At 37.2% G+C, this 24,353-nt stretch overlaps 2 protein-coding genes across 5 annotated transcripts; both read right to left on the bottom strand.

Annotated features, from left to right (window-relative positions):
- Positions 1-1,933: 1,933 nt before the first annotated feature.
- LOC103720197 (ATP sulfurylase 1, chloroplastic-like) lies at positions 1,934-23,799 on the bottom strand. Of its 4 annotated transcripts, none has more exons than XM_008809801.5 (5): positions 23,034-23,778; positions 8,470-8,875; positions 7,954-8,214; positions 2,326-2,412; positions 1,934-2,245 (listed from the first exon to the last, which is right to left on the bottom strand). In XM_008809801.5, the coding sequence occupies exons 1-5, from the start codon at positions 23,552-23,554 to the stop codon at positions 2,129-2,131; spliced, it is 1,392 nt and encodes a 463-aa protein (XP_008808023.2). In that variant the 5' UTR covers positions 23,555-23,778; the 3' UTR covers positions 1,934-2,128. The 4 variants fall into 4 exon arrangements, 3 of the variants coding, with proteins under 3 accessions (XP_008808023.2, XP_088577743.1, XP_088577742.1); XM_088721617.2 differs by lacking the exon at positions 1,934-2,245 and adding an exon at positions 7,038-7,128 and having other exon boundaries at positions 23,034-23,791; XR_015986966.1 differs by lacking the exons at positions 1,934-2,245; positions 2,326-2,412 and adding exons at positions 4,253-4,859; positions 4,951-6,806 and having other exon boundaries at positions 23,034-23,799.
- Positions 15,324-17,342, bottom strand: LOC120111572 (NAD(P)H-quinone oxidoreductase chain 4, chloroplastic). The gene is given in 2 exon segments (XM_039128940.2): positions 15,324-16,017; positions 16,019-17,342. Coding segments are annotated over 2 exon segments (723 nt in total). The 5' UTR covers positions 16,474-17,342; the 3' UTR covers positions 15,324-15,749.
- Positions 23,800-24,353: the final 554 nt, after the last annotated feature.

The raw sequence follows: 24,353 nt of genomic DNA, 5'->3' as shown, positions 1-24,353 counted from the left end.
TTGTACCCTTATAAAATACTATTTCTGCACAAATGTTTCTAATATAATAGTTTCTTCTAACACCGTTAATAAAACTATATTTATTTTAATTAAAAATAAAATAGAATTTTAAAATTATTTTTTTGTCCATTATTTCGATCATCTTATAAATGTTTCTTTTTGCACATTTATCCATTAAAAGTATTTTAGTTATCTTAATTTGAAACCGTTAATTTTTTAACATTAGATGGCATGGATATATATGCAAAAATAAGAATAAAAAAAATAGAATAGCAAAATAAATGTCTTAAGAGGATATATATATGCAAATATTAATTTGGAAGGATATTCATGCAAAATTCGATATTTAAGAAAGTATTCATGCAAAAAAAACTTAAAAAAAAAAAAAAAAATCTTAAGCATGAACTTGGTTTTCTGTGTACATTGGGTCACCTATGGCATATGAATATATGAGAGGAATATGAGTTTGTTGTCCTCTTTGACCAAAGAAAATGTTTCCAATATTTTGTTTCAATTACTTACATTAAAATGAGAAAGATCAAGGAAAAGAATTGGTGCAAACATGTGGACCATGAATATACGAGAAGTGATCATCTGTCGATCTGCAAAGCGATTTGCCCATTCTATTACCTGAATTGAAACAAAAATAAAGGCCTGATGGAGTTGGTCTGGTCCAAAATTGAAACCATACCGACCGGTCGGATTCAGCATATTTTAACCCTTTGGGTTCGGTACATGTTGGTTACCAACCCAACCAAGAAATTTCAAATATCGACCTTAGTAAAACATCAAGATGGTTAGATCAAGAAAGTAACAAATGTTATTTGGGAGGTCGAAAGTTGTCCGTTCTAAAGTCATGACAGCTTGTTTGAAGAAGCATACTGAATTGAAGCACACTTATTCTTTAAAATCACATATTATCCACACAAAAAAAACCTTCATTTGCTTCAAATAATGGCTGATATCAAGAAAAAACTGTGCATTAATGAAGACTTTTGTAGACGTGGAAACTTTACCATAAGTGTGTAATATATGGCACATTATGGGCAAGAGCTCGGGGCAGCTTGAGAGGGCATATTCTTTGCAAGCCGGAGACTGAGTGCAGAGCTCATCATCCTGGAGGAAGCCTCGGCCTCGGTGATTGATTAGATACGAGAGGAGTGAAGGGGGATGTGAGCCCTCTACTCCACGACATCCGACAGATGATGAAAAGATACAGCGCCTTTAAAATTGTGCATGTCTACTGGGAGGCAAACTGAGCCACGGATTGGATTACTACTTATGCGGCCGCAAATTGAATTGATACTTTTGCGGCTCAGCATCCCAAGAAAATTCTTTGAACTCATCAGGGGTCCCTCCTGCACCCAACCTACACTAAAGTAGGATGAGCAGCCGATGTACCAAAAAAAAAAAAAATCTGTGGGAATAATGGTATACCCTCAATAGTCAATAGTAACAATCCTAATTCATGGTACTAATTTTCAAATACCTAGTAAAATATGGTCATAAGTCACCCAAGTATTCTAGTATGAGATATTTTCCTAAGTGTTTGACATGGTCGCCCCCTGCATTTTCATCCTTCGAAACTGAGCTTCATGCCCTAATCCTTGTGTCGTTGGCGTTATGTGCGTATGATGAGCATGTCATCGACAGGCACCTTCCTTCTTCCTGCTAGTACATGGTTGTCAGATCCATTCACCTTCAAAACCATAAAACAATAACTCTCCCATGCTATGGAAGCCCATCAAGTCCACATGAAGGCATGATCTACCGGTTGCTCTTATCCTCCAAGGACATCTTTTATGGTCATAAAATTCTTTGACCTTCTCAATATAACAAATTCTACCACTTACTCTAATCATTATGACACACTTGTCTGTTCCTTTTCTCATCACAACTAACATTTTAAGGCAAGCAATTATAAGCACAAATATCTCACAAACCTCACAAATAATTTAGTTTCTATACACAAGCAATATAACGGAGTTTGTTTCACACAGATCGAACGTATTGTTCACACCACATACAGTTTGCTGCACACAGATTGAAAATACTGTTCACAATCTCATAGAATTAATTGCAGCTCGAAGGAGCCTAATTTCTGCACTCTATGCCAGTGTGTTACAGTTCAATTTGATACAGCTTCCAGCAGCAGTGTTTCGTAGTACTCAACCAGTACGTTCCATCCACCTGGACACATGAAGCCATCTGGTGGATCCAGTCTGTTCTGTGCAAGAGACCGCATCTGTATGTCCCAACCAAATCATTTCAGTATCACTTGAAACAAGCTGTTATTTATCACATGTGAACAGTAAAGTAAATTACCTTCGTGCCAGAGATGAACAGAAAATCTTGAGGCCTGGAAGGATCAAAGAAATCCATTTTCTGCTTCTTTATGTCATATGCAGCAACCTAGTCATCCAAAAATGAATAATAATAAACCAAACCAAGCCCCGATGCATGAAATATAATGTTGCCGCAGTCAGCATGAAGTATAACGCTGAGGTTATGATCGCTACTGACATATAAGTCACTCAAAATGGTAATTTGGTGTATACTTTGAAAGTTTTGAGTAATGTTGATGTCCCATAATAATTAAGCTCTTCTAAAATCGTTAGGTACCAATGCCATGTAAACAATGACCATGATCAACCCAGCTCAGCCCTGGACAGGATTTTTTGGAGTATAAAGTAATGGCTGTTGTTAGTCATTATAGATTAATAATGGTGAGATAAAGTGTAATTTCATGATGTCCTTGTAGATTAAAATATTATTACTTGAACTCAGATTTCAATTCAAAAATATTATTTTAGGCAGACAAACAATGAAAATGAAATATGGAAGCTGATATTACCATGATAGAACAGATGTTATAATAGGATAGCAGCTAAATTACGCCATCGGCTTAAGCCATGCTACCTAAATAACTTATAGGAAAAGAAAACAATATAAAAGGACGTTGGTAAACTTGTAATAGCTAACAAGTTTCATCAGAAATCGAGAATCAGATGGCACAATTTGCAAATCTGTAAACTTGAGAAAATCAGGACACCAATTTTATTAAACATATACTCAAGGTCTGCAGAATCGGTACTGGAACCCGTACCGGTCGGTGGGCGAGTCAGCACGGTACTGTACTGACATATGGTATGTTTGGCCGTGCCGGTTCCGAACCGGCATGCCTAATTTTTTTCTTTTAAGTTTTTCAAGTTTAATTAAGTTTGATCAATTTTTTCAACTTTTTCAATGATTTTAAGTATAATTTGATGTTTTTTGATGCTTATACGATCCCGGTTTAACCTAAATGATGTATTTTATTGTTTTAAAGTGATACAAAATACAAAATGATTAGTGAGATGTTGTATGCTACAAGAAGCAACATGAAATATCCTAAAATCAACTAGTGAAGTAGAAAATATAAAATAATATAATTAATTACATATATTTAAAGTACAACATACATACCGATATCTAAAACCTCGTCAAGAGGCAATGCCTCTCGTAAATATCCAGATCATTAACATAGTCACGAAGCATATCAGCCCACCCTTCTAACCAAGCGGCGTTGTAGTCTTGTATTTCATCCCATAATGAATGCGCTCTGGGTTATAACCACTCTCTGATCTCTCGTTGAAGCTCTGGCTTTGAGAGGTATCCTCTGACTGATAATATGGCTATGGAAGAGTCCATCCAAATATGCTCGCAACAAAATCCGACTTGTAAGATGTTTCGGTCTATGTAAGATGGCCACCGAAAGACAATGCCTCAGATGCACCATATCCATATTCATATCCATATGGATCATAGGTTGCCTATGACCGCGGATAATAGGATCTAGTATAAGACTCGGAACTTGATACGTCTATTGATCCTACTCCATGTACAAGATCATCTACAGCTGCATCGTGTCCTTTTGAATGACCTCGAAGAGCTCGTCTCCTATATGCAATCATATCCTTGCAGACTCTACCAAATCGTGCACCGTGGTCCCTATACTATATAGCATGCGTAAATTGGAACTCACCGGTGAATCGAAAACCACTCTGCGGCTGTCTCATGAACGATGGTCTTATATCCTCCACTCTCTCTGACCAACAGATCCATGACCACTAAAATTGTCATCGTTGTTGCTGCTCCTAGTCCCTGAATCTGAGTGAATTGGCTCCTCCACACTCTCCATGGAGGCTGCAGGTGCCTTTTTTTTTGGTATGCTGAGTAGCTACATGCTTACCATTCGTGGCCCTCTACCTACTTGTTTTTTGTGCCCCTCTGCCTGGCTATGTTGGGAGGATGAATGTTGCCTACCTGACCAAGTCGACCGAATAGCGTAATGGCCTAGCCTAAGCATCTCTCGATCACATCTCTGAAAGGATGTCTCAAACAAGTCATGTGATGATCGGCTCCCCAATGACTCCTGTGGTTGTGGTTGATCAGTTAAAAGGATGCATAGAATATTGCAATCTGCCCATTGTCCAACATCGATCCTAGCCTTGCTGGCTACGAAATTAGCCGGCTGTGAAGGCGATCCTCGCTCATCAAGCTCTAGGTTTTCTGCTGGCCCACAAGCCATCCGATCATAGGATCATCCCCATCGTCAACGAAAGTACTATGGATCAAATCTATGTACTTTAGATCCATTTCTTACTAAATGCACTTTAACTTCAACCTCAAATTGTAGTAAAAATATACAAGGTCGTTAAGGCACTTCTACGGTAGACGGTTTCTCTGCTTGCTGTGGATGAGGGCGAAGTTGAACTAGCTGTTCTCGCAGCCAATTGAGGAGACCGTCTAGGAGAGGATCCCTATAGCTAGCAACTTAAGATTTTTCGCGAACAAACCAAAATGAATCCACCATTTAACTGCAAAAATATTGAAAAAATTACATATAAGATAGTATCATATTAGTAATCATCTAACGTCAGGTAAATGTCCTTCTAATTTGTAACATACCTGAATTCATACTTTTTTTATGACAGCTGCCGAGACTCCAAAGCTGCCAGTGCCCTCTCTAAATATTTTCATTTGTGAAAAAAAACTATATTATAAAATATTAATAATTGAATAAATTAGTTAACTTACCTCTTCTAAATATTAGGCTGCGACTTTTAGATCAGGCTCCATCTTGTAAATCACATTATGCAGAGTGGCCAAAAGTTCATCCATATCAATTCTAGATACGGTGTACTGAAACCTTAGATTCATGCAGTATGTTGCAGATAGAGTTCGTAATTGTCTTAGTAAAATTGTACAAGTACAGGAGCAGTCTAATTTTCAATATTCTTACTTATTGCTAGATACAAGTTTCTATCCATCTAGTAGTCCCACTACCGCTTAATGATATCAATGTAATCTTGGACATACGTCGGATCTGTCTCCTTGATCCGAATCTTTGCCCTCTCTATCATATGATACAAGAAGCCCATCTGAGGAAACCTCTCATTGTCTATAGCCCGAAGCATTTCGTACCATGGTTTGATAGCCTTCACTATCTTCTCGGCTTGCTGTCAGAATATCTGCCTCGCCACCAAGTCCTCGACAGTGCTTTCTTCAATGTCGGCCCTCAAATCTACTTTCCTACCACTCGGAACTAACAAACATCTGACATAGGGTTGCTTTCCTCTCAAGAAGGCTATCAAGTGCAATGTAGTTGGTAGCAAACCGTCACACCTAGTAAAAAGACCTCTCCCCTTGCATACCTCTTCACTAGTGATAGAACACATGCATCACTATAAATATATCTGGTGATGGTTTAGACTGTCTCCACTATCTGTTGCACCCTATTAATCATCGCAATGTCTATTAACATTAGCTCGATACAATATACAGCACGAGGTCTAGAAAATATGTGGTCGTCGCTCCATCATGATCTTCCGGTGATTTTATATTGTAGCCCATTATCAGTGATGACTTGCACAACATTCTCCTCTCCTACCTGATCAATCACCTCCTTTATCAATCTGAGGATATACAGTATTGTGTACCGGATCGGAAGCATCAAGCGACTTATGAAAGAAAGTCTCATATCACAATATGTCAAGAAGTTAATAATGCTTTATCTAATAGGATCGGTCCAACCATCACACATCATTGTCAGTCCATTTGTCAGCCACTTACTCTTGTAAGAGACAATCCACTTCTCTAGCTCATCCTTATTATTTTCAAGAAGCTCACTGTAGATGTCCTTCAATCCTAGAGGATCTACACCAGGATCGATAGCCTATATAGAGAAAATACAAATCTATAGTACGTATTATCTACCATATTCGTTGGGATGTGGCTGAAGTAGAACCAGCATCCAATAGCTCACCACATATCCTTTTTATCCTTCTTTAGCATTGTGTCAATCATTTACTGCTTCGAATCTTTGCTGGAGAAAGCAAGTGGATCTAAATCATGGATGATGGCTCCTGGTGGAGTCTCCCTAGAGGATTTTCTACTACCAAAAGCTTCTAGCATAGATGCAATATGGCCACCGCCTCTGCTGACGGCCTTCCTAACTGAGAAAATCCTCCTGAACTCTGGATCTATCTTACTGCTTACAGAACCAAAGCCCGACTCATAGTATGAGGGCCAAAATCGAGCCCTATGTATGGCCACCTCATCCTGCTGCCACTGATCATCCAGACTCGTCTGAATAGCGCATGGATCTGTGTCTCCTCGTCATTTGGAACAGATGCCTTCTTTGACTCCCTGGAGTAATAGAAAGATGGTTTTGCCACTCGGCGGTCCACCTCCGCCTTCTTGAAAATTCTCCCCTTTGCTATTTTGAAATCAGCTAAGTGTTTCTTCATCAACTCTCGAACCTCCTGTGAAAATTTTCAAGTACAAATACGTCGGGATAACTACCAGCACCATATATGACCTAAAAATTAAAAAATTTATGACATTGTATAGCTCATCCATAAATCTATAACATATCATAAAATCAAGCCAAAATCAAAAATTTTAGGATGATCTCCACTTATTTTGCAAATTTTAAGATATTTTTTGGCGTCAAAAAAAAGAAGAAAAAATAAGATAAGGGAGAGAAAGCATACCTTATTTAGGATTGGATTCTTCTTCAATCGTGCTGAAACAGCGTATGTTTTGTTGTGGGGAAGAAGATGTATTCGGATAGGTTGGGAAGGCCTGAGAAACTACCATTCTTTAAAACAAAAAAGAGAGAGAGAAGTGGGCCAATTCGGAACCGGCCTAACTCGGTGCAAACCGAATGATTCACACCGCTTTCAGCCCGTTTTGGCCAGTTTCTATCGATTCGGGACCAGTTCCGGTTGGTTGGAAGCCGATCCCAAATAAAATAGGCAAATCAACCCAATCCCCACTGGGTCGGCTCAGTACGAGCCAAACCGAGCGGTTTGGCAGATCTTATATATACTACTATCTGAACTCCTACAAGGCTGGCATACTCTCTCTCCCTCGCTCCCCCTCCCCCCAACCCTCTCCCACCTTCGAAAATCATAATTTGATGTGTACCCAATTGAAAAAAGATTTTGCATATAAACGACTGAGGTATGGCACCTTCCCATGTCCAATTCTAATTTTTCATGCACATGAAGCAAAACATCATATTTGAATGCACATGCGAGATGCTATAGATGTCTGAATTGTTAGTTTTCATTAGAATTGAAAAATTTCAGAGGGTCAGTTAGTATACCTTGAACGGTAGAATGTTAAGCTTCTCAAGTCCTGGAGCCATACTCAGAACTCCCCCCCCCCCCCCCCCACCCCCCAAAACCGTCTCCCACCTTCGAAGATCATAATTCGATGTGTATACAATTGAAAAAAGAATATGCATATAAATGACTGAGGTATGGCACCTTCCCATGTCCAATTCTAATTTTTCATGCACATGAAGCAAAACATCATATTTGAATGCACATGCGAGATGCTATGGATGTCTGAATTGCTAGTCTTCATTAGAGTTGAAAAATTTCATAGGGTCAGTCAGTATACCTTGAACGGTAGAATGTTAAGCTTCTCAAGTCCTGGAGCCATACTCAGAACTTTCTTTCCATGATCAGGATCATAAAGGTCCTTGTCTTGTTTTGGGTACTTCATACCAGCTGGGTCTCTACCCACAATATAGAAGTTCGCGCCAGCATTTATCCGAGACTTTGCATGCCACTGCACCTCAGTCGGACCAGCATAATGCATGGGAGAGGGGAATATTGCAATTACTGTTGTCTCTGGGTCAAGTACACCATCCTCAAGAACCTGTAATAAACCAGGGGAAGCAAAAAAGAATTTTTAGCACTCATGAACCACTTATAAGCATCCATATGATGTCCTAGTTTTCTTTTTGAAAGAAAAAAAGGATTAAGCAGAGTTTCAACTACGTGTTATTGGGATGACAAAATTCGGTCAGACATACAAACATCAAATTTGATGCAGGAATGAAATGGATAACAAGAGTTTGATCCAGTATATTGCTATTGCTAAAAGATATATCTGATAGTTTAACGTGAGAACCTTTTCATGTTGCTTCATTCTCCAACCAAGTGGTACATCATCTGCTTTGGTGAAGCCCCCCAGTGGATGAAGCAATAGAATTGGGTTCTTGTAGCCCATTTCTAGAAGACGTCTACGTGTGTCTGTCATGAGTAAAGCATGCCCATTGTGTACAGGATTTCGAAGCTGGAAAGCAAATACTGCATCAGCATTGCGCCTCGAAAATTCTTCACGGAGTTGAGCAGGTGACAGCCGATAGCCATCAAGACCATCATTGTACTTGATTGGCTCTGTAACTTCCAAATCTCCTCCAATTAGCCAGTTTCCAGCATTTTCAATAGCTTCCTTAACATATGGCAAGCCTTCAGCAGTTGTTCCCCAAGTTCTTGCAATTCTTTCTTCTTTGTTATGTTTGTAGATCTCAATGCTGAAAGAAAAAGTGAGAAGACATCCAATTAAAACTCTAAAATGAGATTAACAAAATACAGTAGTTAAATGCTAACACATTTCACACCCCTCAAAACATGAAATATTATAGAAAATATGATGTTATTTCAACTAAGGTTAATTATGATAATCAGTTAACAATCAAAATCCTACTTACTTTAACCATATGCATGCAAAGCACTATTTAAGTTTCTAAAGCGAGCTATCAAGCAATAATTGGCAATAAGATGCTCAAAGTGGAGGTAAGCTAATGTAGATATGTATTGGAAATGCTAAAAGGTAAGATTTTGTGTATAGAGCCAATATAGGTCAGCAAGAATTTCTAATGTGAATAAATCCTTAGAAAGAAAGCTTAGATAATTAATGTATTTTACACATACTTGAGAGCTTCGGATGAAAGTGGTCATCAAGGTAGGTTGAACCGTACCGAGCCGACCCAATGGAAAACTGGGTCGGTTCGCCTAATGGAATCGATTCCAGCCCCGAACCAGCCGGAACAGGTTCCAAACCGATCAGAACCGGTCAAAAAATGCCCGAGCTTAACTAAATCGGCCAACCAGTTCCGTTCGAACGACGGTTCGCACCGAGTCGACCTAGTTCGGAACCGAGCTCCCTCCCCCTCCGCTTCTTTTGTTAAAAAAAAGTGTTAGGAAGGCCCCAACAGTTTTTTTTGAAAGTTTGTTTAGCCGTAAGACGGCTAAACAACTCCTCCTTCCCCCCAATTTGCGAAATCACACCGATTCAACGTGATTGAAGGAAGATCCAATCCTAAATAAGGTGTGCTTCCCCTCTCCTATCTCATTTTTTCTAAATTTTTTTTGGGCTTGAAAAAATAGCTCGAAACTTGCAAAATAAGAAGAGATTATGCCAAAATTTTTGATTTGGCTTCCAATTTATTATATGTTGTAGGTCTATGGATGATTTACATGATGACATAAAATTTTTATTTTTTAAATTATATATAATTTTTAAAAATTAAAAATATATTTTCGGATTAAAAAATAAAAAAAATATAAACAAATAAAATTAAAAAAATGTAACATCAAAACTCAAAAGTGTATTTAGGGACATGCAAGCTACTCTCCAATAAAATTTGATGTCCATTTATTCAAATTTTGATGTGATTATGTGCACAGTGACCTAGGCCTAGGACTCCTCTCAGAGCCAGAGCTTCAACAAGAGATCCGAGAGTGCTTATAACCCGAAGCGTGTTCCTTATAGGATGAACATATAAGACTACAATGCTGTTTGGTTAGAAAGGTGGGATGATATACCTCCGGACTATGCTAATAATTCGGATATCTACGAGGGGCATCACCATTCGACGAGATTTTAGATATCAGTATATATATTATACATTAAACATATGTAACAGATTGTATTATTTTATATTTTTCACCTCACTACTTGATTTGAGGATATTTCATGTTGCTTCTTGTAGCATGCAGCATCTCACCAATTATTTTATGTTTTGTATCATTTTAAAACAATAAGATGCATCCTTTAGGTTAAACTAGGATCATAGAAACATCAAAAAATATTAAAAAAAAATCAAATTAGACTTAAAATAATTGAAAAAGTTCAACAAGATTGATTACCAATTAAATTAACTTGAAAAACTCCAAAAAAAAATAGGCATGCCGTTTCCGCCCATCCACCGACCGGTACGGGTTTCGGTACCAGTTCGGCAGACCTTGGTGGTTGCTATATTGCTATATTAACTAGAAAAAGTCAGACACCTTGGCTTTAAAGTTAGCATGTCTCACAGTACTATTTGTAACATAAGATGTCTTTAAGGCATCCACATTCCAAAAAACTAAGAGCACTATGCATGTCATTCTTCTTTGGTCCAACAATAAGTACATGGTATATAACTGATATTGTGCAGATGAAGGATCACATACTATATAACAGCTACATTAGAACTATAGGTGGGTCCCATCTAACAATTGTACTTACCATTCATATGGTATGGAATCTACAGGTTAATTTTGCAATGGCAATTGTTTGATGCATTGGGGAAATATGAATCTCGCATTAAATATAAACTTAGAATGAGAATGATACAAGGTTCGTCATCTCAGTACCGGACCTATATAGGTACCATGCTGGTATAGTGTCAGTACATCCAATATAGGGATCGGTTCGGTGTACCAAAACTTGGTGAACCTCACATACTAAGACCCGATTTGGTATCAGTATGGTATAGCACGCTTGGTATGGGGCGGTATAGATCAGTATGACAAGTCATGGAATGATATATATTGGAACTGCACATCGATGTATACAATGGGTCATAACAAAAAATTTGTTTATTGAAGCACTAGATGTTAACATGTAATATTTGTTCGAACATTTAATTGTGTATTCAAATTTATGCTAAAAATCTCCTTCATCTCTGCTCAATTTCTTCTGCATTACATCACACTTCATTCACGCAATGCCAGAGAAATTATGATAAAATTTAACTCTGTACATACATGTGTTACTGCAATCTGAAGTGTATGAAGTTTCTTTTTTTTCTTGATACAACATAAATATTTACGAAATTGAAGTGCAAGGAAAATAAAGGAGCAAGGGCTTATTAAGACAATGCTTTGTCAAAGGATTTCAGGAAGATGAGATAAGCTAAGGCAACATGGACTTCACCCTTGAAAAAGAATTTGGCAAGGTTTGCCATAACACTAGAGGTAACTCTCAGTAGGAATCATTGGCAAATGAGGCTTCATATGCTGACAGTACATACATGGGACAATGCTTGATGGTAAAGATTATGGTCATTATTTCCTTGATTAATCTATACTATTATCTAATGATTGATTAAAGCATGAATTGTTATTAAAAAGCTCATTATATCAGCATGTTTTATCCAGACCTATATTCAATTCAAAATATTGTATTTCTGTTACACTATTTAGTTCTATGGTCTACTCAGGATATGTCTATGTTGATCCTTGAATCTCCAGGTTCCACATAGAGTAAGCAATTTTAAACCACTTGTAGCACTTATTCCTAGTGACTTTAAATAAATCCCTTTCTCCATCACAGAAATCAATATGGCAATTTAATGTTATAGACTTGGAAAGGCAAGAACTTGTTAATACAGAATTGCCAACAGTCCTAACAAATATCCAAATATTCAGACTAGCAAATCCATATCTTGAAATCTACAATACTTGAAGCGGTTTATGTAACTTCTGCCCATCTTTGATTAGTTTGAACAAGCATCTAAGGATCGTTTTGGTAAGAACAGTTTCGTGATTCTTAACATATTTGTATTACATGAGGATGTATTATTTTTATGGACATCACTTAGAAAACCCTTGTAAAAAGAATGTGAGCAACTGATTCAAAAACCAGTTTATAAAACCTGGCATATAGGGTAGATCAATTCATACTTGCACTCAGACACATTTGTCATACACCAGTTAAAATAGAATCCATGCATATTACATATATTCTTCATTTTTTCTGTTTACTAAATGACATATATATCTGATTGGAAATATAATGATTCATTAGGACAATGGTCATAATAATTTTTTAAAGTAGCAGAAAAAATCATTCAAATATATGAAATATTAGTTTTAACTCCTGTGCATGCATTGAGAATACAGAACAACACATTTTCTGGTAATAGGGTACACGTATCTGAACCAGGATATAGGGGCAGGCAAGCTTCCTAAAGTCCAAAAATCCTAAGAACAATATTGTCTGAATTTTCACCGGATTCTAGATGTTTGACAAGCTAATTCAACATGCTCCATTGCTTTAAACATTTTTGTTAACTTTTTAAAATAATTATATGTTAAAAAATATTTAATCTCAAACTTCAGAATAATATATGTCATAAGCTTTAACCGTCTATCCTTACATAAAAGAGAAGAAATTGGTAGCTCGACCATAGTGTTCATACTTCATACCTTTCAGTTCAGGAGCATCTCCTCTTCAGTGGAATTATAGATCCTTTTTTATTTCTTATATAAAAGGCTAAATTCCCATTGTAGCTAAAGAAATAAAAATTAGACCAGCATAAGGTTTAAGGAAACATAACTTCCCGCCCAACTCTTCTCTTAAAAGAAAAAGGATTGATAATTTCAAGTCTTCAATAGTAGCATATAGATAGTATAAAATTTACAAGAAAAATTTGTTAAATTACTTAAGGAAGTATCCAGCATAAGATCGGAGGAAACATAACTCCCCCAACTCTTCACTTGCAGATAAATACTAGATAATTTATTAGGAATCATTAATGAATCCTTTACCCTACAAGATAATTTATTAGGAATCATTAATAAATACTAGACATTTTACTACATTATCCTACTTACAATATTAGATTAGACTATTCACGATGACCATAAACACATACAGCTACCTTTCTTTAAGATTATTTCCTTCCAAAAGTTAACCGGCCATAGAGCACTTTAAAAATAGTAATAACATTTTATTGTTTTCAAGGTTGTTGAGTCAAATATCCAGGCTGTCAATGGGCTCGGCTGGCCCAATCGGCCCAAAGAACCAACTGCAAAAAAATAGGGCATGTGTCATGTTTTAGCGCCATGGGCCCAAGCTCAAGTTTTAGGGCCATGGGCCAAGGCTTCAGCCTGAAAATAGATATTTAACTAAATTTTGGAATGAGCCTGGGCTGGGAAATCAGTAAAAAAAATGAATAAGGCCCAATTTTAGCCCAGCTATGCTCCAAAAAAGGTTCTTGAACTGGGTTGGACTTGGGCCTAACACCTCTGAACATGATCCAGGCTAGATCGGGCTCAAGCCTGACAGTTAAACTTCATGATTGCTTGACACTAGGCCCGTCCGGCCCAACCTAGCCCACTGACACCCCTAAAGGCATCTTAGAAATCATTTCTTCATTTTGCAACAATCGAAGAGGTTCATTAACCAAGATAATTAATTGTTCTGAAAGTCATGTTTTTACTTAAGATGGCACCTTTGCGAGGATATCTTTAATCAGCCAATGCCAAGGCAACAAAGCTAGCATCAAACCTACCCACTCAGAACCCTCCTTAATTCCTACCAGGGTTCCCATCACCGATGACAGAAGAAAGATAAGCTAAAATGGGAGCTGGAGGGGCAGGAAGAAAGATTCTCACTTGGACAGGACATGCGGACGAGTTTTGACCAAGCTCCAAGAAGCTTGGGAAGAGAAGGAGGCAGGGCCAAACTGAGCTAAACCTAAAGGAATGCATGGTTAAAAAGAAGTGTACCCAAGTGTCGTTGGATAATTTGTTGATCCTTTTTATCTTTATCCTGGTGGTGCTCTCTTACTTACTATTTTTTTGGTGCTTTAGCCAACCTTACTCATCTATGAGATAGATGAGACAGTGGGAAAATGCTGTGTCAAGACTTTTTCCTTGAAAGGCATCATCTGTTGATGAATTCATTTTAAGACTAAGATTCCTCAATTTCAATTCTATAACGGGACACTTTTTTATGATATTTGTGACTTTAGAACATATATTAACTAATATATCTTTTTCGATCATTTCAAATTGTGATTACGATTCATTTCATTAACTTATGAGTCTAAGAAATCGTAGCATTACATGATTCATCGAAAAAAGGAATGATAGCCACTTTTTTCTCTATAACAGGATTATTAGTTTCTCGTTGGATTTCTTCGGGACATTTTCCGTTAAGTAATTTATACGAGTTATTAATCTTCTTTTCCTATATTTTCTTTATTATTCATATAATTTTCAAAAGATTGAACCACAAAAATGATTTAAGCACAATAACTACCCCAAGTACTATTTTTACTCAAGGTTTCGCTACGTCGGGTCTTCCAACTGAAATGCATCAATCCACAATATTAGTACCTACAATCTCAGTGGTTAATGATGCACGTAAGTATGATGTTATTGAGCTATGCAGATCGTTATTATCAATCGCTCTTCTAGTCATTACATTTCGAAACAACATCAATTTTTTTTTTGTAAAAGCAATAATTTCTTAATTAGATCATTTTTCTTTGGTAAGATTAAATACTTGAATGAAAAAAGAAGAAGCATTTTTAAAAAAACTTCTTATCTTTCATTTTGAAATTATTACAAATATCAATTGACTCAGCATTTGGATTATTGGAGTTATCGTATGATTAGTTTAGGGTTTACCTTTTTAACCATAGGCATTCTTTGTGGAGCAGTATGGGCTAATGAAGCATGGGGATCTTATTGGAGTTGGGACCCAAAGAAAACTTGGGCATTTATTACTTGGACCATATTCCCAATTTATCCACACACCAGAACAAATCAAAGTTTACAAGGTACGAATTCGGCACTTATAGCTTCTATAGGATTTTTTATAATTTTGATATGCTATTTTGGGGTCAATCTATTAGGAATAGGTTTACATAGTTATGGTTCATTCACATTAACATCTAATTGAATAAGCTACATAAAAAAATACAAAAGAATATCGACCCATATATAACGAAAGTTTGCTTGTTCGAGTTTTAGTTTTGACAATCAGTCAAAACTAAAACTCAACATGCATCTCATTACAATTCTACTTCACTTTATTTTTTTGCAATGTACAGTGAACGATTTAAAAAAAAAAATCTTAAAATTAAAGAATTATAAGACTTTTTATCTCACTAATGAAACACTATTTATAAAAGTAATTAGATAGAATAGCTTGTACCTTGTCAACTGATAACGAGAGAACCAAATCTAGATAAATACCAACCCTATTACAGGTAGAAAGATACAAATTGAAACAAATAGTTCTCGTGGTCCATAATCCAAAAATTAGAGTGTGGAATATTCAATAGCTTGTATCCATAAAACATCTGACATGACATAGATAATAAATAAATAGGAGTTAATATCACTCTAATTGCCATTACAAAAGTAATTAGTATTGCTTTTTGGCATTAAAAGATATTTTGGACTAGTAATTATTCCAAAAAATACTACTGATTCTGCAACAAAACCACTCATTCCTGGCAATGCAAGAGAAGCCATCGAGAAACTACTGGACATGGAAAATATTTTTGCCGTTGGGATAGATATCCCTCCCATTTCGTCGAGATAAACAAGACATATTCTATCACAATTCGTTCCCGCCAAGAAAAAAAGTGCAGCACGAATAAATCCATGAAAGTATTTGTAAAATGGCTCCATTGAGTCCCATGTCGGTTATAGAACCAATTCCTATAATTGTAAAACTCATGTGAGATACATAGGAATAGTTTATTCTCTTTTTAAAATTGCGTTGACCGAGAGAAATTCAAGTTGCATAGATTATTTGCATCGTTCCAACTATTACCAACCAGGGAGAAAATATAGAATGAGTGTGGGGCAATAATTCCATATTGATCCGAATCAATCCATATGCCCCCATTTTTAATAAGATTCCAGCTAGAAGCATACATGTACTGTAATGTGCTTCTCCATGGGTATTTGGTAACGATGTATGCAGGGGTATAATCGGCTATTTGACAACATAAGCAATGAAGAAACCAAAATATAATATTATTTCCAATGCCACAAGATATGATTGATTAGTTAATCTTTCAAAATCTAATGTTGGTTCATTGGAACCATATAAACCCATACCTAGAACTCCTATTAAGAGAAATATAGAACCCCCTGCTATGTACAAAATAAACTTTGTAGCTGAGTAGAGAATTAATTGACTAAAAGGCTTTCTACTAGAATTGCGCACAACACATCAAAGACTTGTAAAAAATAAAAATCCCTATAATGCACAGATGTTTTAAAGATATAGGCAACACAAGATGACCTTTATTCAATACAGGATGGAAGAATAATCAAATATTACACATATGTTTTCATACAAGGTTGAAGGATAATTAGATATCGTATATTTGTCCAACCAACTGGAGCCTAGAGCTAATGATGATCCTAAAACTTCCTCCAACATGTAAAATAAAATATTAACAACTTCTATGTACGAAAGGTGATGCACTAATAAGTATAACAAACATATAACAAATAACAAATGCAAATCATAGCAAACAAGTGGAATAGAACAACAATGCCTAGCAATGTCATTTGCGCAAATGCTCTATCACCATTTCGTCATTGATTTTGTTTCAAAAGGACAAGATGTATGAGTCTTGGCGCCGATTCTAGTTCGAATATACTGCAATCAGTAGTCTCCATTTTAAGAAATAGTATTAGAGCCAAGGAATGCCAAACCATCCCGAACCAGTCGAAAGCCAACATGGTTCAAGCCTTTAAAACGAAATGAGGCTGGTTCACTTAGACTGCCCCTCTCCCAGCTATTTAATGTGGTTCAGCCTCGATTCTTCACCTCTCGGTGGCTCGGAATACCCAAGAGAGACTCCCCGCTGTTCAAGAAATGCCTCGCTTACAAACACCACCTACCCCTCAACCCTGCGTCCGCCTAGCCACTCGCAATAGCCTGCCCCCCACCCTCCGGTAGGTCACTCCCTCCTACCTCTCCCTCTCTCTCGGTCGGGTTAGGGTTAGGGTTAGAGTTTCCATTCCTTCGCCCTCCCCCTTCCTCCCTTCATCCCTCCCTCTCCCTCTCCCTCTCCCTCTCTCTCTCTCCCCCTCCCCCCTCTCTCCTTTTCTCCCTCCCCCTCTCCCTCTCTACCCACTCCCTCCTTTTTTCCCTCTCCCTCTCCTCCTCCCTCTCCAGCTCATCTTGTGTCGACACTATTTTTTTCCCATTTCAAACTTTTTTAATTTTCAAACTTTACATTAAAGTCAACAAATCATCTACCAACTTCGGTTCAAAATTTGAAAATAAAAATACATCCGAAACGGACCAGAATGGCATGGTACCAACACCGTACCGTACCATTGGGCGACTAGTACGAGTTCCGGTACCGGTATAGACAACTTTGATTGGAGCTTTCCGGAGAATATCTAAAGTATGATGATTCATATGATGGATTGAAGTAAAATGAACAAAGTCTGAAAAACTAGCCAAACAGTCAAGATATTGCATTATCTAGAATATTGCAAAGAACCTATAAGAAATGCATTATATTGGTATGACCATAAAATGATGTGGTTAATCTGACAGGTAATTGGTTTGAAACCAGTAGCACAGCCAACTCTTTTCTATAGCTAGAGGTGCAGCTACTATCAAACTACAATCTCCAACAAAGAGAAGTGATGGGCTATGATTCTTAACTAAAGGTACAATACGCCAGACAGAAAAAAGCAGAATGCTTTTGTTCTCTCTATCCAAGAAGAGAACCTGGAGTGCAACCTTATAGATGATAAACAATAAGGACTTAAGAAGGAAAATAGAGAAAAGACCTTAAATGAATGCATAATAAGTTAATTTTTTCTAAGAAGCCACTTAAAGTGGCAACTGAAAGATTAACACTTTCAGCAGTAACTCTATATGATGGAATACCTCTATCCAAGAAGAGAACCTGGCATGCATCTTTATAGATGATAAACAATAGGGACTTGAGAGGAAAATAGAGAAATACCTTAGAAATGAATGCATAATAAGTTAAATTTTTCTGAGAAGAAACTTAAAGTGGCAACTGAAAGATTAGCACTTTCAGCAGTAATTCTATATAATGGAATACCTATTGCAAAGTTGTCAAAGAAAGAAAAAAGTTAAAAACCTTGTGTCTAGATGGGATGCAAAGACCCATGCAAGCACTTGTTTAGTCCTACAATGGGTGTGCATTAGTAGATTTTGGATACTTAAGCAGGGCCAAGGACCCCAATAAATAACTTCTAGCCAGCCCTTTCTAGGTTAGGTTTTCGATTGCTAGAAATGGTATCAAAGCAGACACAATCCACAGCCCATAGGGCTAGGGGATGTTGCAATTTGGGATGAATACGAGGTGGTTATGGCGTTCAAGGTAGGATCCTTCCATTGGAAAGGATGCTAAGGCTTAAATGGAAAATGTGAGGGCCTCAAGGTTATGTGCCTAATTCCATAGCAGATCTACATTGGGAAGATCTTGGATACTTGAGCAAGGCCAAGAAACCTCAAATAATAACCTTCTAGATGGACTTTTTGGGGGAAGCCCTGCATCATTACAAATGATATCAGAGTTGAAGTAACCCATGGCCAGCATAGGCCCTTTTGGAGCTGATCACAAGTCGCTATTGGTGTTTATGATTGGACCCTTCCCTTTGCAAGAACACCCCAGCTTAACAAGAAGTGTGTGTGAGAACCTGCACACGAATGTGTTTAGTCTCACAATAGGTATGTGTTGAGGAGATCTTGGCTACTGAAGCAAGGCCAAGGACCCTAAGTAATAACCCTTTACCTAGCTTTTTTAGGTGGGGATTTGGATCATTAAGTAGAATACCCATAGGGCTGTCAAACAAATTGAAAAGCTCGAGCTCCGCTCAAGCTCAGCCCAAGAAGAGATACAATAAAACTTGGCTCGAAGCTAAACAAACCAAACTTGAACTTGATTTTGATTGGTGCATTTGTTTTGGACTGATTAAATATTAATTGAGGTCTGAACCAAATCCTAAACCAAGCTTGAATCAAGAATTGAATTTTCATTTAAGATTGAACCAAGCTTTGTTTAATCTCAAGTTGATTACAACACGATTTAGGATTATCGAGCTGATCAAATAGGCTCCCCTTCAGCTCAATTGAAAAATAAGTTTAAATTCAGCTGAATATAATGATAAACAAAACAAGCTTGGTCAGTTCCAAGCTTGAGCAAGCTCAGCTCAATTACAACCTTAAATACCCCTAATACATTGTGAAAAGATCATGATATCTAATCCCAAAATCATTTGGTAACTCCTTCAACAAGAAGACCAATCCCAATGATCTTCACCAGAAAAGTTTCATTAAAATCTGATGCAGCAGCCACCATACCCTTGTCCAACTTCCCTGATAATCCATGCAAGGCCTTAAGTTCTTTTTTGTGCTCCTTATTTTTTGCATTTGTCTCTATCACTTCAAAATTCCATATTGCAAGGTTTCACATGTATGTCAAATGCATACTAATGTCATATAGAGACACCGCAGGTACATGCATAATAACAGACACCCTATGCAAATGTTATGTCCTATTATGATGGAAATAATAGCTGTTAATAGACCAGTTCACCCCTAACTTGATTGATTTAGGAATAGAAGCATGGCGGCTATAGCAGCGGTTATTAGCAGTTATAATGGAAAATGACAGGAAAATGAGGTTATATTTGATGTCAATTAGATAGAAAATATTTCTTCGATCTGGCATCGATAATCAAGTTCATAAACATTATTTTATCCAGAGTAAAGTGAAATTATCAAATAATGACCATCATTCCCAGTATAAAGTTATAATAATGGCCATTAGAACAAGATAATGGTCAAATATTGGCCATTACTCTAAACCTTATGTGGCCAGAAAAAATGTCTGAAATCTAGTCATGTGCCATTCTTTATCAACCTAGCACAACAGCTGGTCTAGAAGGATCTGCTTTTCATTGCAAGAATTTTAATACTGCAGAATGGACCCACAAGTATCCTCATCTTTACCTTTAATAGTTTTGAAGATAGAATTGTCTACAATATTCATGTCTAGCACAGAACTCATACATTAGTAACCATTGCTCTAGGAAGAAAAGTTCCAAGAGCATTCCCAATAAAAAAGGCATCAAAATAAATATTTATTTTTAAAACAAGGAACTCTGAATGTCTTGGGGAAAAAATTACAGCAAGAAATAAGGAAAACCAACAATAAACATGTATATCTCAATTTTTTAAAGGGAATAAAGCATGTGACTGTTACATGTTTGACAAATAAAGCCTCATCAGATTCAGGTATGACCTAAATCTTTAATGATTTCTAAGCATTAGGGTCCAGTCAGATGTCTAGAATCACCTCACCACTTGAAAAATATCCAGGCAGAAAGACCGAACAGGACAAAAAGGAAAGGAAATAAGAAAAGGGAAGATGAAGTAGCAAAGGGAAAGGACACTTCAGAAAAATCTTCCACTGAGGAAATAAAAAATACCATTGTCCTTGAAGTTTTCATAATCTTAAACTCACTAAAATCTCGAGTTAATCAAGTTTAGCACGTCATCTTTTTTCGAGATGCCCCCTTTACTTCATTAAGATGATGAAACAGTAGTGCAGATACTAGTTTATCCAGTTTACTTATATTTCAAATAAACTAGGTAAACGCAAACACCAGACCCTAAGATGAATTCACAATCAAATATCAACATGAACTGATAATTTCAGAAATGTTACAAGATAAGCATAACAAACATTAATAAGGGTTTCTCATAATATAAAACTGTCAAGGCTCCAAAATTAGATGTTAACAATACACTATTGATAAATTTCAAATCGCAATATAGAATGGAACATCTAAAACAGGACATGCTATGAGATATGATCCATACTTCAATTTTAAACCAGATACACATGATTCCTGTGCTCACTGTTACACTAATAATGAGATCCAGAACATATAACAAAGTAGTAAGAAGAAACTTGTGACTCTGAACATTTAGATTCAAAAGGCCAAAGAATTTGATTTTGCAAAAAAAAAAATCATACATAAACATTTTCATATGCATGAGTGTGAAGTAATAGAAGTAATAATTTAAGAAAAAAATATGTATAAGTAATACTATAATGTAATAGTAGTAAAATTTAATGCAAGATGCTAAAGCCCTAGAAAGTTAATCTTGAACTTTCACATAAAGGCACAATCACCCTATACTGGCATCATCAAACTAATAATTAAAAAAAATTAAAATCATAAGATAATTGATAAGTCTTACGCACATAATAAGCTGCATACATACATGTAGACATTCTACAGCTTAAACTATTTTATCATTGATGGAAGGTTATCACATACTACTAAGAGAAATTTTAATTATATATACAGCGCATCATTATCCCATTTGCTTACTAGGACAAATCACCCATATGATTGCAATACAAGCCTTTTTACCATCAAAATAGGGTTTCCTATGTAGTATAATCCAAAGTCAATAGAGTTCATGGAATTACAAAGCAGTGTCTTCTTTTTTTCCTTTTTGACTAATCAGTGACTTAGTATTAACCCAAAGTTGAATTCCTAGCAAAGGCAACTTTACATGACAGCGGGGCCTACCATGACACCTACGAGGCTAGTTGGTAGATGTGAGATCAATTTTTACCAGCCCATGTCTAAGATAATGCAGCTAGGGGCACTTCCACAAATTTTAGAACTTTAAGTATATTGATATGTATTTAGGAAAAAAAAACAATAATGTTACATTGAAATACATAGGTAGGACCCACAAAAGTGAAAGAAATTCTTAAAAGCTGTTTAACTAATAACATCATCCCAACTATAATTTGAATTGATAAAATTCATGTCGTCGAGTCCTCATTGACCGGATGTCATCAGCTTCTCAGAGACGACTCTCCGGTCACGTGTTGCGATATAGGGTTTCCACAATCCACATCAACAAGTGAATAGTTTTTGCTCAACATCATAATTGCGTTATACTCACGCAAACATTTTTTTATAAGTAAGACTACGAATACATTACAAATATAATTCAACAATGAAATCACAAAAATAAGCTATGCATAAACCAGAAGCCTCCATCATGATCAGAAACTTCAATAACCTATGCAATCTATATCAGTCAAACTTAAGTATCACCAAACATGGTAGGAGAAAAAAACTAACAAGAATGTCCTACCAACATCCGTCGATTTCCCAGCAATAAAAATCTCAGCAGAGCCCTTTGAATCATTGAAAGCCAATTACAAGCATTGATATCGAATCAATCCACTTAGAAAAATTGAAACAACTAAAATAAGAAGCTAAAATCCTATCAACACCTCAAAATCAATCAGTTAAATAAATACAGAAAGCACTAGTCATCACTCGCAGTAGAAATTATGAAGATAACATCCTTCACTAACCGATTCACACTATAAAACAATTTACAGAATCCAGCATACACGATTCAAGCAGTCTTAAGTACATCCATCCATAAGCATCAAAATATAACAGCAGTAAACCCCCTCTTTCACTATACTCGCAACTAAAAAGATAATTTTGCATTGTATAGTCTATTTTTGATCATCAGAAAGACCACACAGATTAGTTAGAACACTAACACTAAAAAACAATAAAAAAGAGAGATTTTTACGAAGGAAAAGGCAACAAAAACTCTCTTACTCGCTCAAGATGGCGACGAGTTTGTTGTTGGCGTCGACGAGCGCGACCTTGCGCTGGTTCCCGATGGCCTTCTTCTGGGTGTCGTCGATGGCGAGCACGATCGGGACCGACATGTTGACGAACGACCCGTCCGGGAGGCGGAGCGAGTTGAAATGAAGTGCTTGGAGGAACTCGGCTTCCCTCATGAACCCTCGGAGGGGGCTCGCCCACCCCTCGCTGAGGACATGGACCCACTCGAGATCGACCCGCGAGAGCCTGAGCTTGGGCAGCGCCGCCGCCTCCCTCCGCCGGACATCCCTCGCCGGCCCCGCCGGCGCCACCAGGTCCACCAGCCGCCCGCCGTCGGGCTCGATGAGGCCGCACGCGATCCGGCGGCTCCTGAGGGTCCTCGCCGCCTGCCGGGGAGCAGCGAGGAGGGGGAAGGGGAGAAGAGGGCGAGGAGAGATATCGTATTTGAGGGGACTGGGGAATGGGGGGGTTGAGATCGGGGTTTTGGCGAGGAAGGTCGCCATAGATGCCATTAATGGAGGCAAACAGAAAAAAAGAGGACTTTTTTTGGTACCCCTAGTCCCCTCCTCTTCCGATGGCCAGGGGGGTATTTTCGGAAGGGGGAGGAGGTATATTTTGGGAATTTGGGAGGGGGTAGTTAAATAGATTCCAGGGGAGTCGGTAGGTACTATCTCAATAGGAGAGGACGCAGGTAGACGGATATGAGGATGGGTTCAATATCTTGCAGAGGAAGAGGATGAATCTGGACTGCTTTTCTGGCTTCATCCTTGGTTCCAAACCGGGGGATATGCAAGGATCCTTTTATTTTTTCCAAAAAAGTTTAGGTTTAACCGTTTGAGGGATGGAGTCCGTAACTTGGCCTTGGTGCATGCTTCCTCGATGCTTTTCCCTTGTTGGAATTTAGAGGCGGCTCCAACACTTGGTCATAGACAGCTATGGATAATTAGAAAGGTGACTTTATTGTATTTTCTTGTTACCGTTAGGAAAAAGGCCAATCAAATTTGAATGCAATATTTTTATTCTTTTAAGGCTACCCATATTAACATAAAGATTAATGCACCTGACTGAGTTGCTACATATACAGCCAATCATGAACCATTTTATGGATTTCTACTTCCATAGCTCCAGCTCAGTTATTGAACGTTTTATATGTTGATTTTCATGATTATATTTATTCAAAAAAAATATAATACATATCCAATTCTAAGCAACAAAAAAAAAATCAATCATAAATTAGGCTAAGTCTAAATTTTAAAATGAACTTCCTCGAGTCATGGAGAAGGAATGAGTTGGCTAACAAAACTAATTACT

Source organism: Phoenix dactylifera, chromosome 5 (genome assembly GCF_051530095.1).
Source record: "Phoenix dactylifera cultivar Ajwa chromosome 5, Ajwa_hap1_PhDact_Kaust_v1.1, whole genome shotgun sequence".
NCBI lineage: Eukaryota > Viridiplantae > Streptophyta > Magnoliopsida > Arecales > Arecaceae > Phoenix > Phoenix dactylifera.
Note: the sequence above shows the minus strand (reverse complement) of the source record. Positions and strands in the feature narration are given on the sequence as shown.

What these genes read in the sequence shown, in the direction of transcription:
- LOC103720197 (XM_088721616.1), bottom strand. Translation starts at nt 23,554, where the DNA reads ATGGCATCTATGGCGACCTTCCTCGCCAAAACCCCGATCTCAACCCCC. An exon ending in CTCGTCGCCATCTTGAGCGA is followed by an intron (nt 8,876 to 23,033) that starts GTAAGAGAGTTT and finishes TTTTTCTTTCAG; the next exon opens with CATTGAGATCTACAAACATA. An exon ending in GAATGAAGCAACATGAAAAG is followed by an intron (nt 8,215 to 8,469) that starts GTTCTCACGTTA and finishes GGTTTATTACAG; the next exon opens with GTTCTTGAGGATGGTGTACT.